This window comes from Caloenas nicobarica, chromosome 2, assembly GCF_036013445.1.
Source record: "Caloenas nicobarica isolate bCalNic1 chromosome 2, bCalNic1.hap1, whole genome shotgun sequence".
NCBI classification, from domain to species: Eukaryota; Metazoa; Chordata; class Aves; order Columbiformes; family Columbidae; genus Caloenas; species Caloenas nicobarica.
Window position 1 is genome coordinate 20628106 of NC_088246.1, and position 23692 is coordinate 20651797.

Here is a 23692-nt window from a genome sequence, read left to right on the forward strand (position 1 = left end):
TTCAGATGGTTTGGCCTCTCAGTGAAAGGTTAGTTTTCTAATCTATGTGAAATCTGTCTTTTAAAAACAGACAAAGCTCAAATCGAACTGATCAACTCAAATGAAGGAAATGGAAAACACGAAACTGCTTTAACTCAAAACTTGTAGCTAAGGCTAATATGGATTAGGTCACATTTGACAAGAGCGTGCATCTCTGAATTGTATCCGTTAACTGGGTCCATGCTCTCAGACTCACTGGAAAAATAAATAGAAAGTAATCGGTGGAACGTGAAGTTACAACATTGACCAAAACCCAAGAGATAATTTTGCGTTTTCTGTTCTGGCTGCATGTACAGGTTTTACATTTGAAAGTGGTGCTTTGTTTTAATTTCTGCTACATCACATTTTTCTGTCTGAGCAGAGGTCAATAAATAAAGTTATGAAAATTTTCTCTTTTAATTATAAGAGGTCTGTGGTCCACATTCAAAGCAGGGTATAGCCGAAGACGTCCTTCAGTTAAATAGCTAGATATTTTGACTGCTCACCATCTTAGTCTTTGAATTATTGCTTTTTTCTAATATTTTGCCCTTTGCTGGCACCTTGGGTGTGTGTCCTGGGGAATAAATAAGGTGCTGTGTGGATATATGATGGTTTAGGCTGTCAGACTTTGGTACCACGAGGTCTTTCCTCAGGCAGTAGTCTACAAGGGGGACTGCAGCAAGAAGTCTTAACAGACCTTCCTTAAGCTGAGTTCAGCTGCTAGTGGGATGCAAAGCCATGGGAAGCTACACTGTGTTCCCATTGCAGTGTTTCTTGGAGCTGCTTGGGACTGTGCTGCCGTCACATACAGCAGACGGTCCACTTTCATCTGCTGACCCAGTTGTTCACTTTCTTTCTGTTTCAGTGACAGCCCCTGCTCCTTGTGTGCATCAGGACCATCTTAGCCTGGGTCACCTTTGTTTCCTTCAAGGGCAGTTGCAGCCTGAGCACCTTTGGACTGGTGGGGATCTCAGTGGAGTGTGTTGTAGTAGATGTGTGTGCATGTGTATGACACAGCAATGGTGTAAGAAAGGAATGTGCAACAAACAAGGACAGGGTAGGTTATTTAGTATTGGGGTAATAATGACATGTGGGAATACTTGCTGTAGCCTGGGAAGATAGGAAAAAAATGGTCATTGCTTTGTAAAGGACCTTGTAAATTTTTTTTCCGTATGCCCTGTTCTGTGCTCAGTCCAAGTTTTTACCAGCCCATCTCTGTGCACTGACAAGATTCCTGCTGAGGGCTAGTGAGCTGGCACATGAATGCACTACTACTCTGTAGCACATTTACTGAACTTGTTTTTCATTGCAAAAAGTCTGTTTTGTTCAACTTTTTGTTCAACTTCACTCTATCTGGGAGGGTTGAAGCACATGCTTATACATGTGCTTCATGTATTAATATAAATACATACATGGATAAATTCTCACTGCTCATGTCATAAATGAAGTCACAAGACAGCTGAGATTTTGGCACCTCCTAACTTCTGCACCCTGTTCTTTGTGCTCAGCCTGGTTGTTGCATGCCCATCTTTGATGAAACTCAGGGAAAACCCTGTTGTGAGCTACTGCACAGACATAGTACATTTCCTATTCTGATATATATTTTCTTTTCCAGTGTGCTGGAGTACAGTGCGAGCAGGTGCACTTTCTTCACTTAGTTCAAGAAGTAAGTAAGACTCAGATGTCACCAAGGGTGTAAAGTTTTGCTGGGTATGGACCCCACTATCCACAACATAAGAGCCATCCCTGTTCAAAGATATCTGTACAGAGCCTTACAAATGTGAATGGAAGCTATCACAGGATCATATGATAATTCAGACCGAAGGGGCCTCAGGAGGTCCTGCTCAGAGTCAGCTGTGACCAGTCAAGTCTTGAAAACATCTCAGGATGTGTAACCCCTTTGGGTAGTCTCTTCCACTACTTGACTGTTGTGGTGGAAGTGTTTTTTCTTATACCCAGTCTGAACCTCTGTTATTTCAACTTATGCCCATTGTGTTCCCCCAAGGCATCACCGTGAAGAGCCTGCCTCCCTCTTCTTGATACTCCTTGCAGGAGTTCTCCACCTCCTTGCAAGTGTTGGAAGGCTGCTGTTAGGTCCCTTCAGAACCATCTCTTTCTCAGGCTGAACAAGCCCTGTTGCCTTAGCCTGTTCTCACAGGGCAGATGCTACAGCCACCTGACCATCTTGGTAGCCCTTGTTGATCTCACTCCAGTTTATTGATCTTTCTGGTATTGGAAGCCCATGGCTGGATGCGATATTGTAGATGTGGTCTAGTGAGTGCCAGGTGGAGGGGGATAATCACATCCCTCAATCTGCTAGCTGTGTTCCCCTTAATACAGCCCCAGGTGTTCTCCTGTGTAAAGAGAAGCTGTGTTGCCCCACGCAGGGTGTGAGCAGAGGGCTAAGGCTATCTAACAAAACAAGGGTGTTTTAAACTGCAGCTTCCATTGTTGTGCAAGTAGTGGGAGGCAGATGGTTGAGCCTTCTTCTCCAGTAGCGATCAGTATGCCGCCGTGATATGTCTCTTTCTGCTTCCATCTGTTGTCAGCCTGGTGTTGGAGTAACCTATGGTGGGACATATGCAAGGCTATCGTTGTATGCAGCACCGCATAGAGAGAATTGTACATATGCTTAGCTGTACTGCTGGCCCTTTTTTTGCAAGAATTATTGTTGGAAACAGAACCCTTTTCTGGTGTGTCAGAGTCCTTGTTCATTTGTTGCTGTCTTCTCAACGCTTTCAGCCAAGAAGCAATAGGCGGAATTTTAAGGGCAGAGTTTGAAGCCAATAACAGAAGAAAGGAACAAGAAGTGAAAGGCACTGAGAGAGTTTGTGTTTCCCTGGTCAGCTTCAGTGCTGGCCACTGCAAAGATTTCACCTTCATCTCTCTACTGGTTTACTTTGATTATGAGTATTTGCAGCCGTGTTTTCCTCATTTACCTTACTTGGCAATTGCTGGCTTTGAGGAGAAAAAGAACTACATGATTTGTTTATGAGAGTTCTCAATAGTGGGAAATTTACCATTAAGGCATAGTAGTGACAAAAAACTAGCAACCATAACAAAATTTTCCTGTTAAAATGTTAAATTTATGTGTCTTTTTCTTTCTCATTTAAACCACCAATAGATACAGTTTTGAACCCAATACTCAATTTTTATCCTGGCATCAGAGAACAAACATGGCAGCATCTCAGAATGTCCAGGAGTTGTGAATAGGAGGGTAGGTACCTATAGCTGTCTCTGAAAAGCACATTATTATTATTGTAATTTCTGCCATTTTGTCTATTGTTTATATGAGTAAATTGTGTAGTCTGTTAGCTCTTAAGTGTATTGTCATCATTATCACGCACGCGAAATCAAACCATAAACATTTGTATAAGCAGATGGAAACTGTCCATCAAATAGAGTTCTGAATTATTGGGGGTTTTCGGTAAGTTCCAGTGAACAATGAAATGGGAATTACATGGAAGGGAATTATTGATTTATTCTTAACTTTAGGGTAAGAAGAAAGAGGAATTTGTCTACCATTCCCATAAGAGTATGCCAGTCGATGAGGTTTAAAAAATAAAAACATTTCCTTCTGTGGTTCTTGGAAAAGTTAGCCACTAAGAAAAAAAAAGGGGGGGGGCGTTATTTGGAAATCTTGATGTAAAGTAGTTCAATGTTAATGGATGAGTTGAGATTTCAGTGAGATAGAATGAGCACTGCCTGGATGGCAGAGCTCAGAGGGTTGTGATCAATGGTGCAGAGTCTGGTTGGAGGTCTGTAGTTAGTGGTGTTCCTCAGAGGTCAGTACTGGGTCTAGTCCTGTTCAACCTGTTCATCAGTGACCTGGATGAAGAGACTGAGCGCACCCTCAGCAAGTTTGCTGTTGATACCAAACTGGGAGGAAGGACTGATACACCAAAAGGCTGTGCTGCCATTCAGCAAGATCTGGACAGGCGGGAGGGCTGGGCAGAGAAGAACCTGATGAAGTTCAACAAAGGCAAGTGTAGGGTCCTGCACCTGGGGAGGAATAACCGCATGCACCTGTACAGGTTAGGGGTTGACCTGCTGGAAAGCAGCACTGCAGAGAAGGACTTGGGAGTCCTGGTGGACAACAGGTTGACCATGAGCCAGCAATGCGCCCTTGTGGCCAAGAAGGCCAATGGTATTCTGGGGTGCATTAGGAAGAGTGTGACCAGCAGGTCAAGGGACCTCTACTCTGCCCTGATAAGGCTGCATCTGGAGTACTGAGTCCAGTTCTGGGCTCTCCAGTTTCAGAAGGACAAGGAACTACTGGAGGGAGTCCAGTGGTGGGCTATGAGATGATTACGGGTCTGGAGCATCTTTCTGTGTGGAAAGACTGAGAGAGCTGGGTCTGTTCAGCCTGGAGAAGAGAAGGCTGAGAGGAGAACTTATCAATGCTTATAAATACCTCAAGAGTGGATGTCAAGAGGAGGGGATCAGACTCTTTTCAGTGGTGCCCAATGATAGGATGAGGGGAAACAGGTACAGACTGAAACATAGAAGGTTCCATTTGAATGTGAGGAGAAACTTCTTTACATTGAGAGTGACAGAACACTGGAACAAGCTGCCAGAGAGATTGTGGAGTCTATTTCTGTGGAGACATTCAAAACCCACCTGGATGCATTCCTGTGCAATCTGATCTGGTGACCCTGCTTTAGCAGGTGGTTTGGACTAGATGATCACCCCGGCAACTGCAGACCTGTCAGCCTCACTTCTGTGCCTGGCAAAATTATGGAGAAGATTATTCTGGGAGTTATTGAAAAACAGCTGAATGACAACGCAGTCATTGGTCCCAGCCAGCACAGGTTCATGAGGGGGAAGTCGTGCTTGACCAACTTAATTTCTTTCTATGACAAGGTTACCCACCTGGTTGACCAAGAGAAGCCTGTGGATGTGATCTTTTTGGATTTCAGTAAAGCCTTTGATACTGTCTCTCACAGTATCCTCCTGGACAAGATGGCCGACACACACCTGGTAAACACACAGTGCAGTGGGTCAGCAATTGGCTGATGGGCCGGGCTCAAAGGGTTCTAGTAAATGGGGTTATGTTGGGCTGGCAAGCAGTCACTAGCGGGGTTCTGCAGGGATCCATCATAGGGCCAGGACTCTTCAATGTCTTCATAAATGAGTTCACACAGGACTGGAGGGAATACTGAGTAAGTTCACCGATGACACAAAATTGGGGGGAGCTGTTGACGCTCTCGAGGGCAGAGAGGCCCTGCAGAGGGATCTGGATAAATTGGAGGACTGCGCAATCACCAACTGCATGAAGTTTAACACGGGCAAATGCCGGATTTTGCACATGGGACACGGCAACTCTGGCTGTACATACAGACTGGGGGATGAGATGCTGGAGAGCAGCTCTGCAGAGAGGGATCTGGGGGTTCTGTTTGACGGCAAGTTGGACATGAGCGAAAAGTGTGCCCTGGCAGCCAAGAGGGCCACCGTGTCCTGGGGTGCATCCAGCACAGCATTGCCAGCTGCGCGAGGAAGGTGATTGTCCTGCTCTGCTCTGCACTGGTGCAGCCTCACCTGCAGCACTGTGTGCAGTTTTGGGTGCCACAGGATAAAAAAGATATTAAGCTACTGGAGAGTGTCCAGAAGAGGGCTACAAAGTTGATGAAGTGTTTGGAGGGGAAACCGTATGAGGAGCAGCTGAAGTCACTTGGTTTGTTCAGCCTGGAGGAGACTGAGGGGGGACCTCATCATGGTCCACAGCTTCCTCACAAGGGTAGGAGGAAGAGTAGCTGCCAGTCCCTTCTCTCTGGTGACCAACAACAGAACCCGAGGGAATGGCAGGAAGATGAGCCAGAGGAGGTTTAGGTTGGACATTAGGAAAAAGTTCTTCACCCAGAGGGTGGTGGAGCACTGAAACAGGCTCCCCAGGGAGGTGTCACAGCCCCAAGCTTGACAGTGTCCAAGAAGAGACTGGATAATGCCCTCAGACACAGGGTGTGAACTGTGGAGTTGTCGTATGCAGGGACAGGAGTTGGACTTGATGATCCCTGTAGGTCCCTTCCAACTCAGGACATTCTATGATTCTATGATCTTCAGAGATCCCTTCCAACGCCAGCCATTCTGTGATTCCGTGATATTTTAAATTATGAACAGCAACAATAGCTATGCTCTGTTGTTCCATTTTATTTCGTAGTAGAGCAGAAGTTCTGTTCTTTACTGTTCTTCAACCAGCAATGCTGACAGTGTTCCCTATACCTATTCTTTGTAATGTATCAAACTTCCCATAAAAATGGACAGCCTACATATTTTTAACAACTTTGACGAAGCAGGATTAAATCAGTAGTCCTTGAGGAGCGTTGTTGTTGTTGTTTTTCTTTCCTCCCCTCAAGATGTATTTTTATTCCACAGAAGTTATGGATTGTGAAAAGAGGTGTTTATTGTTGTGGTGGTTTTTTTTTTGTACTTGTTTTGGACTCCACCATAGCCTTTTACTATTTAGATTTCAATGGAGCTGTGGATGCTTGTCCAGATATTTTAGTTTTCGTTTGGATAACATAGAAAACTTGGTCTATCATGTGCAGAGGTTTAACTGTTGCTTTTCTTGGCCATGGCTCTGCTTCACAGATGCCTCAGCTTTCTCAAGGGAGATCTTCCTCACCTTGAGTTCAGTAGGAGTGATGATGCTAAATGCTTTGCCAATCTTTGTCCCTGGATTTTGATGAAAATGCAAACAGAGCTCCATCAGCCAAAGGCTCATGTGTGCTAGTGCAAGAAAACAGACAGAGGAAGGACACATAACACAACTGAGCTCTTCTGCAGACTTGAGCATTGTGTTTTAAGTTTTAAATGTGTTCTCAGTTTTTGTGGTTTTAAGCAGATGCTTTAAGAGACGCTTGAAGCACTTGGAAATGCTCAAGTTTGAACATTGAAGCTGTTTTTATTTGGTGCATTTGTTCTTGTGCTAAAACCTGTTTGTGGAAGGAGCTCTATGATCCAGTCTGGTAGTAGACTTCTTTCAGTGTAAACATCCACATGAGGTCCCCAGCAGTATTCTCAGTACAAGTAAGGAAATAGAATTATATATCCAAGAGACATTTGCAGTGCAGTTCAGGTTTGGCAGAAGGCTTATGGCTAGTTAAACTTTAAAATAGTCTTTTTGTTTCTGAAATATACAGGAAATACAGAGTTTTTGGAATCTAAAAGATTTTTTTTAGCGTGAATTACAAAGGGCTTCTAGAGGAAGCCATGTGCTTTACCAGTGATTTGATGCCAGTTGGCTGGCATTTGGGTGATTTTAGTCACTGAGCTGCTTCAGAGGCTTCAGGCTTCTTCCTCACTAAGCTGCAAGAAATTGGTGAAAACGTACTTTTCATTTCTGTGAACACACATGGTTGGCTGGCTCACTGTGTGCACAGATTTTCAGTAAATCTGTAGGACAAAAAAATAATCTAACTCCCAGTAGAAAAGTTAGTGAATCTGTCTAAATTGAGTTAACTTCGTTATTTATAAGCAACTTTATTTCCTCATTGCTTTTTCCTTAATCTTTATAAAATAAGTATTTTATTTTTGCTTTTGTGAATGGTTTTGTTAGTAATAATCTGTATGTAATTAGAATAAAATTTGGTGAAAAAATAAATAGTGCTATAGTAAAATAGCAGAAGAACAAAAAACATTTTTGTAAAAAAAAAATTTACCACCTGAAATAAACTCTATCATTTTAAAGGAATCTCTGTGGTTTTTCAGCTTTGATTTATTAACTTCTTAAGATGATAATTTAATGATTTAGCTTTCTTTTATGCTAGCAGGGAAAAGAAGTGGTACTGATCGTACAAATAATATTTTTTCAATCATGTGACTGGTTTTAGGTGTTCATGTGCAAGCTTCAGCTGTGAACATATTTCCTCAAAGTCATTGTGAACTTCAATACAGCAGCTACAAATAGTTTGCTTTGCATTTCCTATCATCTCTCTCTTTATCTCTTACTCAAAGACACATATTCAGTTTCATTCCAACTTCAGTTGCCCTCTGAGGGCTCTGGCCGTGGAGGATCTAGAAGCTGATGGGTTTGCAGGAAGGTAGTAATAGGTGTAGCAGGGACTCAGACAGTGACATCTGACATTTGTGGCCTGCAGCATTTAGGAATAAGGAGGAGAGTTATGAGGTATTTCACTTTTTTTTTCATGATGATGAATACCCTCTCAGGTCTTCTGTGTTCCTGTGGTGTAAGTGCTATTTAATGGCTAAGCTGTGTGATTTGAAGCATGAGCTTTTTGTTTCATCTTACACATATCATGCCTTTTCACGATTAATTCAGTGATTTCCTTTCTTCTCCATCTATCCCATAATTCACCTTTTTTGTACTTGATCTAGCAGTGTGACAAAGCATCTGCTCTTACAGGCTGAATTTTTATGTAGCTCATGGAAATTATTTTTTCTTCTATATTTCGCTGTAGTTAAAATACTTGGTTTATGCTTTGGGAAGGCTGTTTGTAAACTAACTTTGGAATGGTTTGCATTCCTCTTATATGTTATTCAACTAACATAGTTTTGTTTGCGAATATTTTCCATCTCACAGCATTAATTTGTTAGGATATCGGCAGCCGTTCAATAGCCGCTCTCCTCTGTCCAAGGAGGGAGATGGAAAATGTTTCTTTACCTTTTGATCTGAAGTTGCTGGCAGAGGCAGATCAACAGTGAGGTCTTCAGGCTAAAGGAGTGAAAAGCTCAGGAGATGTTATCAAGTTCTGCTTGCTTGAGTAACTTTCTCTGTGGAAACTAGCAGAAGTCCCCTTGAATGATATCCAGTGTAGTTGCTTTGGTCTCTGAAACAGTATTTGGGTGGAGTTTAGGGTCTGTGTCCAAGAACATGATGAGAAAGCCCATGCTCTATCAATTACCTAAAGCTCATTCGTTCGCCTGAATCTTTATTGAAAATACTAAGAGCTGTGACACCAACCCCGAACTTTAATGGGGAGATACATGGTGGTATACTTTCAAGCAGAGGGAAGAGAGAGCAAGTGAAGAGGGGAGTGTACAGTCTGTGTGGCAGTACAGACAGAGCATTTAGTTAGCGATGGCAGCTGCACCTGATTCTAGTCAAAGTAATTAACAGTCCACAAGGAACAGAGAGCATCATGTATGCAGAAGTTCTGGAGGTGTTTGCAGGGTATTAGTGAAAATGCTACCTGGCTGTTACTTTTTCAAGGTAAATAAATAAAAAGAAAAAAAAGTGGTTTGGTTTGATCACATAGGCTTTAGAATTTGGTACTTACAGATCTGTGAATTATGACATCCTTTGTGACAACTGTTGGTCATTGTGAGGGGCTATGAAGTGTTACATAGAACGGGAATAAATTAATTTAATGATATGTTGATTTTTTGCCAAGGTTTTACATTAAAAATTACGGTGTTTGGTTTTATATTCTCTTTCCCTTTCAGCAACATAGGCCAAAGGAGGCTTTACTGAGTGTATTCTTCACTTGGAAGCAAAAGCTGGATGTATAATGCAAAAACTTTGCGTAGGTAAATGTACTGTAATATGAAATCTTATATGCTATACTAGCATAAACTATCTTTTATAAGATGCTTACATGATATAACATTTTTTTCTTATTCTACTAATACTAGTTTTGTACAAGTGAATACATTAGAGAAAGTTCATAAAACTGTACAGACAACATAGCTGCTTAAAATTTACAATGTGTGAACAAGCAACTAGTAAAGTTTTGAAATTATTAGAAATATTGTATGTAATTCAAAAATACAAATCCATGCTTTTTCAAGGTACTTCTTTGTAGTATTAAGTGACTTAAAACTTGTACTGTATTAAAAAAAACCTGGAAACCCTTCCAAAGAGATAATAATTTCTAAAGAAATAAAATAAAAACCAGTACTAATAACAAGTCAAGGTCTTTATTTTTGGGGCTGAAAAAAAGGAAATACTGAATATTTTTATCAACTGTGAGTTTGTATGTGCTATTGTTTGCCAAACCTGTTAGAAATGTAAAAGCAGAATTGAATCTTTGCCCTACTGATTCTGTCATTTTACACTTGGCAAAACCCAGCTTTTTTTTCTTTTTTTTTGTTTTTTGCCTCTAGCACACATGTAAACATAACTCTGTTTAATTTACTTTTTTTGCTCCTAGCTTGGAGTTGCTGATGTTGGCACAGTTTTAGAGGACAAATACGTAACACAATGCAATTACAGTTAAAGAGGTGACAATATTAAGACACTGGAGACAAGTTGTTTCCATCTCCCTTCTGGTCTCCTCCCCCAGTTTTTTAATAGTGTCTAAATTACTTAAGTTGCAAAATACGAGCTCTGCTTCTGTAGTTAGTTGCAGGGGCAGTCCCTCTGAAGGGAGCAGTGCATCACAGAGATGGCTCAGCTCTCCAGGGTGACCTCTGTTGCTCCTGAGGAGGTTGGTCAGTTATGACTCAAACTCGGTTACACTGTCTGATGACTTGGCAGATGCCTTGTGTCTTTTAAGGGTCTTAGATTTCCTACCCTCTTGATAACCATCTAAATAGTGGGTTTTTGTGAGGTCCAAAAAACCTATGATGTCTTCCTAGCACTTATTTCTCTTCTGACTTCCAGGTGGCTCTTTAGCGTCCCCTTTGTCCTGTTTGCCATGTCTTTGAATGATAACTTTGGAATTCAGAAGCACGAATGAATTGTCTAATATAGCTTGGTTTTATAGCTTTGCAAAAGAAAGAAAGAAAAGCATAAATATTAAAAGCCAGTAAGATTACACAGGAGAAGAGTTAAGAATTAGAAAACATGGAAGGTGGGAGCTAGAGAAAATTTAGTCCATATTCAGTTTTCTGGGTTTTGGGCTTATAACTAGTTTTCTCCATTCAGTTTTAGGAGAGTGTAACAGCTGCACTCCAATTTTATTACAGATATGGTCTACCAGTATGTGACCTAACAGTTTTTCAATGCATGAATGAGAATTTCAGTTTTTACTGGCAAATATTCTTTCAGTTGATAATTTCTTTGAAGACAAAGGCTTAATACAAGCTGTAAGCAGGAGATAATCACTGTTTCTGGATCCTTGATGTTATTGTCATAGATTTTTGACGTTAAAAATTTTAGAATGAAAGTTCTATTGTATTTGTTGCATTTGAAAAGCTGGCAGAGAAAAAGACATTATTAGAATTGATTCAAGTTTTACTTCTCTTCTGCTTGTGGATGGACTTAGTATCAGAAAACCTTACATTTAGATGCCTGTGTAGATGTTCCATTTAAATCTCCATGCTGAGCGCTTCCACAGAATCACAGAATGGTTGGGGTTGGAAGGGACCTCTGGAGATCATCTAGTCCAACCTACCTGCTAAAGCAGGGTCACCAGATCAGATTGCACAGGAATGCATCCAGGTGGGTTTTGAATGTCTTCAGAGGAGACTCCACAACCTCTCTGGGCAGCTTGTTCCAGTGTTCTGTCAACCTCTATGTAAGGAAGTTTCTCCTCATATTCAAATGGAATCTTCTATGCTTCAGCCTGTGCCCGTTGCCCCTCATCCTATAGTTGGGCACCACTGAGAGGAGTCTGGTCCCACCCTCTTGACACCCACCCTTGAGATATTTGTAAACATTGATGAGATGCCCTCTCAGCTTCTCTTCTCCAGGCTGAACAGACCCAGCTCTCTCAGTCTCTCCTCATAAGAAAGGTGCTCTAGGCCCCTCATAATTTTCATAGCCTGCTGCTGGACTCCCTCCAGTAATTCCTTATCCTTCTGAAACTGGGGAGCCCAGAACTGGACTCAGTACTCCAGATGCAGCCTCACCAGGGCAGAGCAGAGGGGGAGAAGAACCTCCCTCAACCCGCTGGTCACACTCTTCTTAGTGCACCCCAGGATACCATTGGCCTTCTTGGCAACAAGGGCAAATTGTTGGCTCATGGTCAACCTGTTGTCGACTAGAACTCCCAAGTCCTTCTCTGCAATGCTGCTTTCCAGCAGGTCCACCCCTAACCTGTACTGGTGCCTGGGGTTATTCCTCCCCAGGTGCAGGACCCTACCCCTTGTTAAACTTCATCAGGTTCTTCTCTGCCCAGCCCTCCCGCCTGTCCAGATCTTGCTGAATGGCAGCACAGCCTTCTGGTGTCTCAGCCCTTCCTCCCGGTTTGGTATCAACAGCAAACTTGCTGAGGGTGCGCTCAGTCTCTTCATCCAGGTCATTGATGAACAGGTTGAACAGGACTGGACCCAGTACTGACCCCTGAGGAACCCCACAAACCAGACTCTGCACCATTGATCACAACCCTCTGAGCTCTGCCATCCATCCGGCTCATGATCCATCTCACCGTACGTTCATCCAGCCCGCAGTTCCCCAGCTTAGCTATGAAGCTGTTGGAGCTGCCTACTCTGGTCTTAAGTATGCATTCATAAGATGTGGTTACTGGCAAGATCTCCTCAGCGTGACAAAATGAACAGCTGAAATTGGAGTGTTTCTTGAGTACAGTGTTTTGACTTTGTCTTGAATGGCAAGCATGGGTGTGCTGCAGAGAACATCAATAACATTAACAAAAATGTAATAATTCAGGGGCGAAACAGTTTTCTTTAGGTACATCAGTTGAATGGAACTCTTAATTCCAGGCAGGAATGCAGTGACTGTTGGATATTTGCAAAGTAGCCTTAGTTTCTGCTAATAGAAGGAGTTTAGACAATGTTACCCAGCTGGATAGATGTTTCACTACAGAGAAGAAGAGAATTAGATGTAGAGGCTGTAACTGAGCTTGATTTATGATCTGCTTGTGCAGATCATAATGCAATCATAATGCAATCAATATGCAATCATACAGGGCTGTATAAAATCCTACACCAGATGGGTTGTGGTGTTTACTGTCCCTACAATTTTCCTTTGTAAATACACTATCGTAGTATTGAAACAGTATTTTTCCAATATTCATATGATGAATGTAGTTTTTATCTTATGCCATTTCTTTGTTATGCTGTGATATTTAATGCGAATAAATCTTTTGAAATCCTTCTTGATTAATGTTTAAGGGAGGTCAGCTTAGCATATGTTAAACTGCTGCTTGGAGGGGCCTTTCATGTCTTCATTAGTCATGAGAAAGCTTGAGTTTCTATGCAAACACAGAAGGAGTAATTCTTTGTAGATTTGGCAGGCTGGGGTATAGTGCTGCTCTGATGTAACGACAACTTTCTATTAAAAGTGCCTTACCGTGTATGAAAGATACAAAAAATCTAGATGTGCTGTTGGAACATCAGGGAAATAATGCTGGTTAAGCTCTATTACTTGTAAAGATGCACTTCAATGTAACATGTTGTTCCATTTGGTAAAGAAATTATTAAATAAATTACCTATTCTATTGGGTTTGCTTGGCAAGGTTTTGGTAGCGAGGGGGCTACAGGGGTGGCTTCTGTGAGAAGCTTCCCCCATGTCCAACAGAGCCGATGCCACCCGGCTCCAAGAGACACCCACCACTGGCCAAGGCTGAGCCCGTCAGTGATGGTGGTAGCACCTCTGGGTTAATGTAGCTAAGAAGGGGAAAAAGTTGCTGCACAACAGCAATTGCAGCTGGGGAGAGGAGTGAGAATGTGAGAGAAACAGGTCTGCAGACACCAAGGTCAGTGAAGGAGGGGCAGGAGGTGCTCCAGTTGCTGGAGCAGACATTCCCCTGCAGCCTGTGGTGCAGACCATGGTGAGGCCGGCTGTCCCCCTGCAGCCCATGGAGGTTCATGGTGGAGCAGAGATCCACCTGCAGCCTGGGGAGGACCCCACAGCAGCGTAGGTGGATGTGCCTGAAGGAGGCTGGGACCCCGTGGGAAGCCCACGCTGGAGCAGGCTCCTGGCAGGACCTGTGACCCCGTGGAGAGAGGAGCCCACACTGGAGCAGGTTTGCTGGCAGGACTTGTGACCCTGTGGGGGACCCAGGCTGGAGCAGTTTGTTCCTGAAGGACTGCACCCCGTGGAAGGGACTCACACTGGAGCAGTTTGTGAAGAACTGCAGCCCATGGGAAGGACCCGTATTGGAGAGGTTCATGGAGAGCTGTCTCCTATGGGAGGGACCCCATGGTGGAGCAAGGGGAGAGTGTGAGGAGTCCTCCCCTGAGGAGGAAGGAGCAGCAGAGACAACGTGTGATGAACTGACCACAGCCCCCATTCCCCATCCCCCTGTGCCATTCAGGATGGGGAGGACATAGAGAAAATTGGGACTGAAGTTAAGCCCAGGAAGAAGGGAGGGATGTGAGGAAGATATTTTTAAGATTTGGTTTTATTTCTCATTGTCCTACTCTGATTTGATTGGCAATAAATTAAATTAATTTCCCCAAATTGAGTCTGTTTTGCCCTGACGACAATTGCTGAGTGATCTCCTCATATTTTTCTTGACTCAAGAGCCTTTCAATATATTTTCTCTCCCCTGCCCAGTTGAGGAAGGGAGTGATAGAGCAGCTTTGGTGGGCACCTGGTGTCCACCCAGGGTCAACCCACCACACCTATATAGTCTCGGACAGATTTAATTGAATAAAAATAGATTTTATTATGTGGGGGAAACTTACATAAGAGATTTAAGTATACATACCTGTGATTACAAATGAGATGATGAAATGACAATATTTGGAAGAAAGGAAACTACAAAACCTTTGACTGTAAACCCGGTAACATCTGGTAGTCTTGATATGTAAGATGGGAAGCCTTGCAGTTGGTCATGTACAGCTAAGTTTTCTTAAACATCTACGGGGTTTTCTATATACAGGTGACATATAAACCCAGGTGAGCTCTGGGTGAACTCACTGGGTGATATCCTGTGAGCAGTCTAGTAGTGGCAAATGGTAAAATATGTATACGTCTTCTCCCTTCTTGACTGATTTCCTGTGCTCTTTGACAGATTTTGCTGTTGGAGTCAGAGTTTTGTATTAATATATCAATTTGTGTTGCTGCAGTTGCCTCTACCTTCCAAGTCTTGCTGAAGTTTCTGTGCATCTTTTGTGGATCCTTCTCCAGCACTGGCTCTCACTTCTTGATTTGCTGTCAATGCCAATCACTGTGCTGCCGATGGGCCCCTGCACAGCTCCAGGCTGCTCTGTAGTTCTCAGTGTGCTACTGTTCATTTTCTTTCCCCAAGCATTGGCATCCCTTAGCTGAGGAACAGGTAAATTATTGAAAGGGCGAGCGCCTGGCTCCACTGAAAATTCTGTCAGTTCTACTTTTGATATCCATGGTGCTTGGATTTTACTCTTTTTGATCTTTCTGCTAAATCCAGATGCCACTTGGCTGATATCTGTATTATAACAATTCTTTTTATTATATGATAAGTTTCTTAAATGTGAACTGTGTCCTGCTGTATTTTTTCAGATCTTTAAAAACAAAAGGTTTTGACTTGAATTTGTCATGAAACAAGACTCACCTGTCCCCTTAACAATGTATCTTTATATGTATAATAAATATGAAATTAAGAGAGTTAAAAGAAAACTATAAGAAATGGGAAAAATATACAAGTATCACCTAAGAGCTGGAGGATTTTTTGATTCTGAAGCAATTTTGGGGAAGAAGCGGGAAGACAGCAGTCCTCGGTCTTTGTGCCAGCTGCTGAAGCATGTGCCCAGCAGCCTGGGTGACACAGTGCTGGTAGCCTGGTGGCACTTGTCCTTCTGTCTTCACTGACCCTGCTCAGAGCAGTTTTCAGAGGAGCTGGTTGAAAGAAAAGTCTCAGTGTGGGAACATTGTGAATTCAGATGACCCATTTATCTGCTGACCAAGATCTGAAAATGTATTTGGAGTAAGTTTCTTGGTCATCTTTGATATTGTAAGTGCGAAATATTTAATGTTGTTACCTCAGCACTTTTTTCCTAGAACTTGGCCAATACTGGCCACTCGAGGAATGTTAATGCTTTTGGATGCAGGCTGTGAAAATGTTGGAAATTTACACGAATTTACTTATTTTTCAAAATAAATTGGCTTTTAAAATTTTAAAATAAGCTGGTGTAGTTTCCAGATCTTCTATTTTGACCTGTTTTCCCCAGCTGCCCCTTCTGCCAGTGATTATAACATTAGAATGTAGTCTGCTTCTCTGTGGTTTCTGATGTTCTTTATATGACATAGAATTGCAGAGATAACCGCTCCGCTATTTTGACTCAATAGAATTTCCGTATGGAATTTCAAATGGTAAGAGTAATTAAATTTGATATTAGCACTGACTACTCACTTTTTACTCTTTCCTCTGAAGTGATAACAGCATTTTCTGCCTTGCTATTTTTCAGTAAATGGCTCATTTTTTCAGCCTTTAGCAGAGGACACTAAGGCACTAACTTGTGTCTTGTGGCCAGATAACAGTCAGAATATTCAATGTGGTCCCTAACCTTCGCTTTTGAAGGGAGCCCCAGGTATGGATCTCTGTAGACAGGTATCAAGTGCAAGTTTGATGGCACAAAGATGTGCAACATGTGTCTGGTTGTATGATAGTGCGATATGTGGCCTTTAATTTGCTCCAGGAGCAAGGATTTTATGGCTTACCCCAACAGGCAGGTGGAATATCCTTGCCTGTTACTTTTTTTTTCATGGATCTTACTATTTGCTAAATCTCCTGCAAACCAGTACAAACTCATCTCTCTGTGGGAATTTTCTCATTAATAGGAAATTGTATGTAGCCAGCATACTGGAGTGGCTTTCTGTTTTAGTTCAAATAAGAAGTACAGATGCACAAATAAAATATCTGAAAAAGTAAGTCCCTTGAACAATAGAAGACAAAGATAGGAAAAGGTTTTCCAGAGCAAATTAATTGTAACCAGAATATCTGTTCTTCATACAGCGAGGTAGATACCAGCAGCCAAAGAGAATGCCATATTCAGAGTCGCTTATGAGGAATTGTGAAATCTTCCTTGTCCACTTCATTGCCTGAGTTCTGCCATACTGCCATATCCACTAGTTACATTACTCTTCCTCTAAAAGCCTTTATCATCACATGAAAATATGAAATATTGTACAGAAAGTTCAAAACAAAATGGAAAACCCAGCAAAATCCCTCCTGGAGCTTCAGAGCAGAAAGGGCAACTGAGTTAGAATTTCAAAGCAAGAAGTCGGCTGTGGGCAACATTTCCCCCCCACTGCTTCTTTCTCTATTGTTGTGCATCTTGCATGTCCTGTGAGCAGCAGAGTTTCAAGGCAAGAGGTGAAAAGCAGTCCACTCTGTATTACTACAACTGTAAATAAGTATATTCTTGTGTATTTTTTTTAAACGGCTTTATCTTCTAAAGCTGGCTTTACTTAGAATAACAGTTATTACAAACAAAAAATTAGGAGAGGACAGATACAGCCTAATGTGGCAACCAGTGGCGGTAGTTGGTATTATGAAAAGATTTGAGGGACCTGACCCTCTGCTTAGGAGAAGGGACCTAATTTTGTGGCTGTTCTTTGTTTAAAAGATAGCACAACTTGTATGTTGTGGGCAATTTATGGAATAGCTATTCTAGGTAGAGGTAACCTGACAGAAATCTAGTAATTCTGACAACGGTTGTAATTCTGAAACTGTAAAGAGTTAATGTTACAGTTAGAAAAATAACTAAAAAAAATCTATTAATCATACCTTGAGTGTTGGACAAGTCAGAATGAACAAGAATGAGGTATGAACAAGTTAATTTCAGTACAAGCTTGAATTTATCTCAGGCTTTGAATCTGGCCTTTTTCAAAATGGAGAAGACTGAAAGTTCATCCCATTATCTCTCAGAACATGTTCTTTATTCCTTTTGTTGGTTTGAAAGCATGGAAAATTTGATGAAACTGTACAACTAAATGAATACTTGGCAAATTTCTGTTCTTAATCATTGGAAAAGCTAGAAAACTTTCAGGTACTTTCCTGAATTCTTGGAGGTTTTACTGTTATTGTTTCCAAATATCAAAAGTGAAGGAGTGTCCTCAAAAGAGTCGGAGATTGAGTTGTGATTTAATTTATTAATCAAGCTGTGCAGCTGAAGCAGGCAATACAGTAACCCACAGCAGAGACACCATACTGTGTATCCTGATTTGTTCTGGAGCTTCTTGTATAGGTCTTTATACAGGATTAATCCTAATAGCATTAGCGTAGTAAGACATATTGCTAAGTAGACTTGGACTACTAACAAAGACTTAAAACAAACAAACAAAATCCTTTGGACATTGCTATTAAATAGCTGACATGACATGAACCTCTTTAACCAGTTCCCTGCTTTTTCTCAGACATCATCTTGGACAAAAGGGAAACCGAGCAATGGATTACCAGGGTCCATGATAGGACTGTCAGCCTTTTGAATTAAAGGCTGTTGCCATCCAGTTACTCATCCTTATTCAGAACATTCTAACAAAACATGGTATAGCCTTAAAAAGCAGATTTGATAATTTTAATGCTTGTGTTTAACAAGCCTTTTCTTTCAGTCAAAAGTATCCAGTGGTACAATGCTTCTTAGATAGTTTTCAGATAATTTAGTGTCTTAAATACCAATATTTTTAACGATTCTGAAAACATACCGTAAGTAAGCCTAAACAAAATGTGAATGCTGAAAAAAGGATTTAAATTTAACACTTGTCTTTTAAATGGTTTTGAGGCAAGAATTTCCATAAATTAGAAGGGATGTATGTAAACCCATGTCTTTCTGGTTTCGTATACTGTGTGGGTGGTTTCATAAATCAGCTGCAGTTAAAATGACAACCCATAGTAGAATGCTCTGCTAATTTAATTTTGCTAAATTATTATTATTTTTAATCACTGTAATACATTGTAATAAGTGGTTAATATGATCAGATTTAAATCTGTTTGAAGGCAGATTTAAATTTCAGCAGGGTTTTTCTCTTCTGTCAGGTGTGTTGTTTATTTCCATGGTCAAGTGCAAATATCTTCCTTGATATAATCGGTTTACATAGTAATTTCAAGCATAATGAAGTACTACTTGTTCAAGGCTAAGCATACCTTTTTTTTTTTTTTTTTACTTGAAGCACAGAGTTATCACTTCTAAAATGAGTAGTGATCTTAGATATGTCAGTTCTTAAGCAGTTTGCTCTGACTGCTGAAATACCTGTGAACTTTTGAATATTAATCGTGGAAGAAACTATTTCTTTTGCAAATGTTCAGAAGTAAATGCTGGTGTATGATAGGGACAAGGTATACGTTCCAATGCCTCAAGATAGAGAGGAGGTTTAATTTGGGAGCCTGGGTTTACAGGCTACTGCTATCAGGATCCCTGAGGGCTGTGACTGTGACACCTGCCTCAGTGTTGTCCACATGTTTCACAAGGGGACTAGGCAAAGAACCCATCTGGGCTGAGTCCCACACTGTGCTCTCCATGTTAAAAGGGATGAGTACAGCTGGTTGCTGTGATCACAGTACCAATGTATGTAACCACAATGCAAAGCAGGGCCATGAAATTTTGTGGGAATGCTTTTGGCATTCAAAACGTGCATGACATAATTTTTTAATTGCCTGTGTGGCAGTTGATTTTTTTTTTTTTTTAAGGGCAGGGAATCTGTCACCTACATGAGTTATTCAAGGATATCGAAAAGGCTACTATTCTTCAAGGTGTGCATTGTGCACTGTTCATTGCTACAATCTTCCTTGGATATCAGCAAGCCCTGACTGTGAGGTGGCTTGTTGCTTTCCCCATCTGTCCATTGCTGCTTTCCAAACAGGGCTTATGGCCTTCCTTGTGACCCGTCTGGCATTTGTTTTTTCCCTCTATACAGAAGAGGGATGAGATAGAAGAGGTGAAATAAAGAAAAAAAAAAAAAAAAAAGAAGCAGCCCTTCTGGAAGTATCTTGCTTGTCCCAAGGTATTAACACTGGTGGTACCATCTGCTTCATGCAAGAGCTGGTTCCAGTTGATGTCCTCTAAGCAAAGCCTAGGTCTGTGTCCCTGTGTGTTGCTGGAGCTGTGGGTAAGCCACTTGGCTGGCATCGTCTCACTGTAAGTGGGGTGGTGATGGAGGACCCCCTAGTTTGAGAAAGAAGGAAGAAAGGCAGCAGCGTGTGCCCTCCCAGTGGGTTCTCTGGCCAAAGCTACAACTTAGGTGGGACATGGCAGGACTTGGCTGTAACTACAAAAGAACAGGCTGGATGGTGTCATGCCTAAAAAGTTCATTTTTTAGTTTTCAGTGATGTGAGCTATCCGAGACGAGTGGCTAATATAATGGGTGGGAATGTGTTTCACCATAAGCTTTTAAACTTTGAGTGGCGTTATTTGTCGGGCTGCCAGTATCCAACCTGGGCTGGCTTTTAACATTTCTGTCAGGAAAAACTTCCTCCTATCAAAGTGTTGCATCTTTGCTCTTTTTTGTGCAGTTATTTGTCCTTGGGAACCCCAAATCCCCTGGTTGTCTCATATTTTCTCTGTTTTCCCTGTGTAGTGACGCCATAAATGAGGGGCCTCTTGGTGCATCAGTCTGCTCCACTGTGCTGTGGTGTAGAAGTCTGACAGTACAGGATGTTGTCTGATGGGGAGGATCAGGCCCATAGCAGAGTGGACTGTATGAAATCCAGGCAGCATTTCTCATCAGCTATTGCTTTTGCATTTCTGAGCAGGAAACATTCAGCTTTTGGCTAAAAACTGAAATCCTCCTTAATTTTTCATGGGTGTTTTTTTTTTTTCAGATAAAAATGGTGGTTTGTTTTGTTGTGTGTGTTTTTTTTTTTTTTTTTTTTACCGAAACCTTGCACCTCATGGAAGTAAAACTTGTAAATGGAAAAGAAAACTTTCTAACAAAATACAGTTTTGAATGAAAATAAGTATCATCTTTACAAGGCACAGAAATTTTATGATGGAGCTATAGCGACTGAACTAGTTGCTGAAAGAACACATTCGAGGTAGCCTGGAGTTTGAACATGGAGATGTTTAGTACTGCATAGCCTCAGTCTTCAGACACTTACTTACTGCTTACTCCCTCTGAAGGAATTATGCTGCAAATGTTACATTGTGCTTAAAATGCTCTGCCTGTCATTTTGCACCTCTGAAATGTTAGAAGCACAAATGGGGCAGCTGGCAGACGTGGGAAGCTGTGAGTGGTAACTGAGGGCATGAGTGCCTCACGTGGTTGTAAAGTGAATATTTCGGTTTGAGACTGAAGATGCTGAGAAGTAATTAGTAAGAATCTGTTTCCACATAGTGCTGCTGACTCATGATATTATACCTATTTTGAGATGCCTGATTGCAGTTCTGAGCCACTACAGCCTTTGGTAGTGGATAGTACAGCATTATATTGACACATTTACCGTCAAAGCATTTGACCTTTCTGTACCCTGCTGTGATCTTCTGGGTTCTGCACTAATGGATTTAAGATACCATGGTACACCAGCTGGACTCATTGATGCAACTTTGCAGTTTCCCTAGAACGCTTATATTTTAAGGCCTTTTAGTATAGTCTTTATTCAGCACACGACTATACCAAGACACTGCAGCTAAACATAGTTTTGTTCACTCTATTGAAAACAAATTTTGGCTGGTCGGTCTCTGCAGTCAGTGGGCAGAATGAATGGGTAGGATTTAGACTCATTACAGGAACCAGTTCATGTTGTTTCAGCAAGGCATGACTGACATTATATTTTTAGAGTAAATACTTATAACACAAACCAAAGAAACTATGAAAGAGTTTGGTACAATGTAGGAAAGAGTGCTGGGATGCATTTGACTTTCTAGCATGTGTAAATATTTACCGTTCGTCTTTGTGCTGCTTCTTCTAGACATTACCCAAAGCAGTCCTTCACTACAGTGGCTGATACACCAGAAAATCTTCGCCTGAAGCAACAAAGTGAATTGCAAAGTCAGGTAAATTAAATAATTCTTTTGTCTTATTAATATTAAACTGTCAGTCCCTTTCTCTATAGTTTTTCTAAGTAGTATTAGTATTTCTTTGTACTGATATGTAGTAGCACTCTAATTCTAAAAAAAATATTTGTAGGTGGGTATAACACTGCAAAACCCAGGGTTTTATTTCTGATCTCACTTATACTAGTTACCATGCTATTGTAAGTCCATTGACATCACTGAAATCCTTCATTTTTAACAGTATACGAAACATCTAAGTAGTTTTTAATGTTTGAAATGTTATAGCTCAGTCCAGAGCGTTCTGTTGCCTTAGACAAGCCGTCATTGCTACCTTGCATCAGACTTACTAATAAAATAGCTGTGTGATTAGCAAACAATTACTTCGTCATTAACAAACATTTATAAGCCTTTAATACTTGTCAACACTGAACTGACTGAATTATCAGCTTATGAATCTGTTATGTCCTCTCCGAACTCATATATGGAGCAGTCTGTAAGCCAGTTGTGATAAATATGTTATCAGTCGAAACTTATGTAGGTTAATAAGATATGCATTAGAATTAAAATGTAAAAAGAAAAGTGAGGGGGAAAGAAGAAGAAAATGGCAATGAAGACATGTGACCCAGACATGATGTTTGGTTAGCATTGTTTCTCGGTAGTCTATAACATGCGGTTATTATTGATATTCATTCCTTACTATCTGGAAAACTTCTCTCTCCCACCCTCCCCCTGACCCCCCAGTCAATTTCCTATTGTTTGATTTTTATGCAACACTGGAATTTGGCCTGGCTGTGTGAGAAAATTGATAATATTCAATTGCATTTTATTTTGTGAAAGTTGTTGTTTTATTTTATCATTTTTTATTCATTTCATTTTTTATTCATAGTTTTATTTTTTACTATTGTGGTTTTAGTCTGCATTTAGTTGCAATCTCTTATTATAAATTTTTAATTATCTTTGTCAGTTAATGTAATTAAAACCTGTAGCAGAAAACAGAAACAAAATCAAAGGAGTGCTAGAGAAATGCTAGCACAGATATTTAGCATGGTATACCTGTTTAAAAATTCTTCACCTTTGGACATTACAGTTATTGATTACAAAACTTAGAGAAATTCTTTCATGCTGAGATTCTTCTGTCTGGAAAGAGGAGAGTTTGTGGAACATACATCTCCTCTTGACTTCAGAGTGGAGTTGCTTTATTTTCTTGTAGTTCAGTAGTCCTGTGAACCATAGTTACCATTCTGTCAGACTTACAAGGAACTTGTAAACTATACTTTTTACACGTCTGTTGAAAAGAACTAGCTTTGTGCCCGCTATTCTTTCAGTGTTTTGATAGAAAATGTTGGGATTCAGGAGAATAATAAAATTTTACTCCTCTTTCTGTCAGTTTTTTACTGAATTGTCTTCTGTATTTGCATATGCAGCCACACACACATGGATGTATATGAATCTTATACTAAAACTTAAAGCAATTAGGTGTATGCTTTCCTTGGCTGCCTCATCTGCTTCTCCCCAGGATATCAGTTACACTGTGGGTGAGTTTGCCTGCTGGCACTTCATAAGAATTCAGCTACACAAGTCCAATTTGGTGACAACTCACTGGTGATGGGCAGAGTGGAAGAGAAACCACTGATTTCGTCATGGCTACATCACCTGCCTCAGGAGCTCGTGGTTAAAAAAGCTGAGGCAAAGATTTCAACCCTCGTGCTCCCAATTCTGTTCTTTAACTCTTGTGAATTGTGAGCCTTAATGAAAAAGGTCCTCAGGGAAGCCTCCAAAGCCATATTTTTTAAAATACTGGCAACAGACAGATTTTAATGAGACATTTCTGTAGGCAGGTAGACTTTAACTGGAGAAATTGTTTGACGTTGGTTAAGAGAAGTATGGATGGGAGAAATCCTTTTTGGATGTTGAGGGAGCACAGCTTTCCTGTATGAAGTCCAGACAGATCAGAATCACA

At 41.1% G+C, this 23692-nt stretch overlaps 1 protein-coding gene across 1 annotated transcript in view; it reads left to right on the forward strand.

Moving 5' to 3' along the window:
• Positions 1-23692, forward strand: part of NEBL (nebulette) — a 261626-nt gene that overhangs the window by 53574 nt on the left and 184360 nt on the right. The window contains exon 3 of the mRNA XM_065627754.1: positions 21648-21732. Coding sequence (XP_065483826.1) covers positions 21648-21732 — 85 coding nt within the window. The remainder of the gene's footprint in view (positions 1-21647; positions 21733-23692) is intronic.